General features: G+C 48.8%; 1 protein-coding gene across 1 annotated transcript; it reads left to right on the top strand.

Moving 5' to 3' along the window:
* Positions 1-455: 455 nt before the first annotated feature.
* LOC123065910 (chlorophyll a-b binding protein of LHCII type 1) lies at positions 456-1,533 on the top strand. Its single transcript, XM_044489106.1, has one exon. It carries the CDS (start codon positions 588-590, stop codon positions 1,383-1,385), a length of 798 nt encoding a protein of 265 aa, XP_044345041.1. The 5' UTR covers positions 456-587; the 3' UTR covers positions 1,386-1,533.
* The last annotated feature ends 912 nt before the right edge of the window (positions 1,534-2,445 follow it).

Raw genomic sequence — 2,445 nt, 5'->3', positions numbered from 1 at the left:
CGTGGCTCATTTTGGTAATGCCTTTATTCTAGTAGGAGTAAAAGAGGCGAACTTTTATTTTTACATGGCGTATTCTCGGATGTTGAGGCTTTCATGTATAGTTCACCAGCAAAGAAAGTAATAAAGAAATAAATAATGATCGTATGGCCTAAAATTGCCATCACTTTCTTGACCACACTTGCGCCGCCTACTTCATCAGAGACAAGTTTACTGCCACGTTGCATGCAGACCGTGAGCTAGCTGATGATGTGAGAATCAACATGTGATCCATCATCCAATCACACGTCTCCATTCTCCAACAAGATCCCTAGGCCTAGCCACAACATATCTCCTTTCTCTGGGTCTCAAGTTGCCACGTCCTGAGGGATGACGAGATCCCTGCTGCACCAATAGCATCGAAGATCACGATTTTTTCCCTGTCTATATCTATCTTGTCGGTACACACACACACAGACCAGAGCACAATCCCCTATGTTAGCTCCAGTTCCTTAAATAGCTCCATCCTCCACACGTCTCAAACCATCTCCACACTCTTCAGTTTTCATTGTTTGGAGAACACACAATACACCTCCCACCTTAGCAGCGCAATGGCGACCACCACCATGTCCCTCTCCTCGACCTTCGCCGGCAAGTCGGTGAAGAACGTGGCTTCATCAGCTCTCTTTGGTGAGGCCCGTGTCACTATGCGCAAGACCGCTGCAAAGGCCAAGCCGGTTTCATCAGGCAGCCCATGGTACGGTGCCGACCGTGTGCTCTACCTCGGCCCGCTTTCCGGAGAGCCCCCGAGCTACTTGACCGGCGAGTTCCCCGGCGACTACGGATGGGACACCGCCGGGCTCTCGGCCGACCCCGAGACCTTTGCCAAGAACCGGGAGCTCGAGGTGATCCACTGCCGGTGGGCCATGCTCGGTGCGCTTGGATGCGTCTTCCCCGAGCTTCTTGCACGCAACGGCGTCAAGTTCGGCGAGGCGGTATGGTTCAAGGCCGGTTCCCAGATCTTCAGCGAGGGTGGCCTCGACTACCTGGGCAACCCCAGCCTCGTGCACGCACAAAGCATCCTTGCTATCTGGGCATGCCAAGTCGTGCTCATGGGCGCTGTTGAGGGGTACCGCATTGCTGGCGGCCCACTCGGTGAGGTAGTCGACCCACTCTACCCCGGGGGCAGCTTCGACCCACTGGGCTTGGCTGACGATCCAGAGGCATTCGCGGAGCTCAAGGTGAAGGAAGTCAAGAACGGTCGCCTCGCCATGTTTTCTATGTTTGGCTTCTTCGTGCAGGCCATCGTCACCGGCAAGGGCCCACTCGAGAACCTCGCTGACCACCTCTCCGACCCTGTCAACAACAACGCATGGGCGTTTGCCACAAACTTTGTCCCGGGCAAGTGAGGCGTTGGCGCTCGCTAGCTGCGAGTTGTAGCCATATATCAAGGCAACTGCGGTGAACTGCACACATAATGGGTGGTTCAAATTGTAACATCATGGTGTAAATTACAAGGATCTTTGGGGAAATGGTTTGATCTGCCCGCTTGCTTCATGTCCTGGATGTAGCCTGTGTGTTGCTCCATGAGAAATGAGAACGATGAATACTTGGGCGTTACTTAGTCAGAGGTCGCTCTTCGTGATGGCAACTTATGCTCTCATTTTCTTATGGTCCATCGACCATCGTGATCATGCTGTCTGTTCGGAGAGCCCGTTTGCTTGTATGGTTGAACGCCGGCCAGCCCCAAAGTTGTACAAAGAGTCATTTTCGTTCAGTTTTACTAATGCATTGGCATGCAATGTTTCTGAAAGTTCGTGAAAAAACTGAGCACCCCTGAACCTAGGCTTGAAGTGTACTAGGGCAAAGGAATTCTGAAAGCATAGTGACAGCGTTCACTCTAGTGTTGTGAATGGCTCGGCAGATATTGCAGTGTATTTCTCCATGAAGTATGTGGATGGACGCATAGACGTATTTTATGGACAGGAATATATAGGTAGCTCTATAATTTTGCTTGTATTTTAGGGACATCTTTTATAAGGTTGTGCGGGGTGGATTGAGGCATGCAGCTACATGTATTTATGGACAGGAATTGCTAACTCTGTAATTTTGCATGGATAAATTAGTGAAGGACAGGAATTGCTAGCTCTGTAATTTTGCTTCTATTATGATGTTGTGTTATGACGCTCTTAAATATTTTCTTGCTCACATGTACGATAAACACGGTAAGAACTGTATCATGGCAAACTACTGTTTAATTACCATTGTAGTTTAATAAACTGTAAGTGAACCTTGGGTGCTTATATGGCAACTCAAGTTAGGAACAGTTAGACAGATGAATATTACTCCCTCTGTTCCAAAACTATTGTCGTGGTTTTAGTTCAAATTTTAAACCAAAACCACTACAATAATTTTGGAACGGAGGAGTACCTACAATAATTAGCATGTAGGGTTTCTACACTTCACGAT

Source organism: Triticum aestivum, chromosome 1A, assembly GCF_018294505.1.
Source record: "Triticum aestivum cultivar Chinese Spring chromosome 1A, IWGSC CS RefSeq v2.1, whole genome shotgun sequence".
Lineage (NCBI taxonomy): Eukaryota > Viridiplantae > Streptophyta > Magnoliopsida > Poales > Poaceae > Triticum > Triticum aestivum.
Note: the sequence above shows the minus strand (reverse complement) of the source record. Positions and strands in the feature narration are given on the sequence as shown.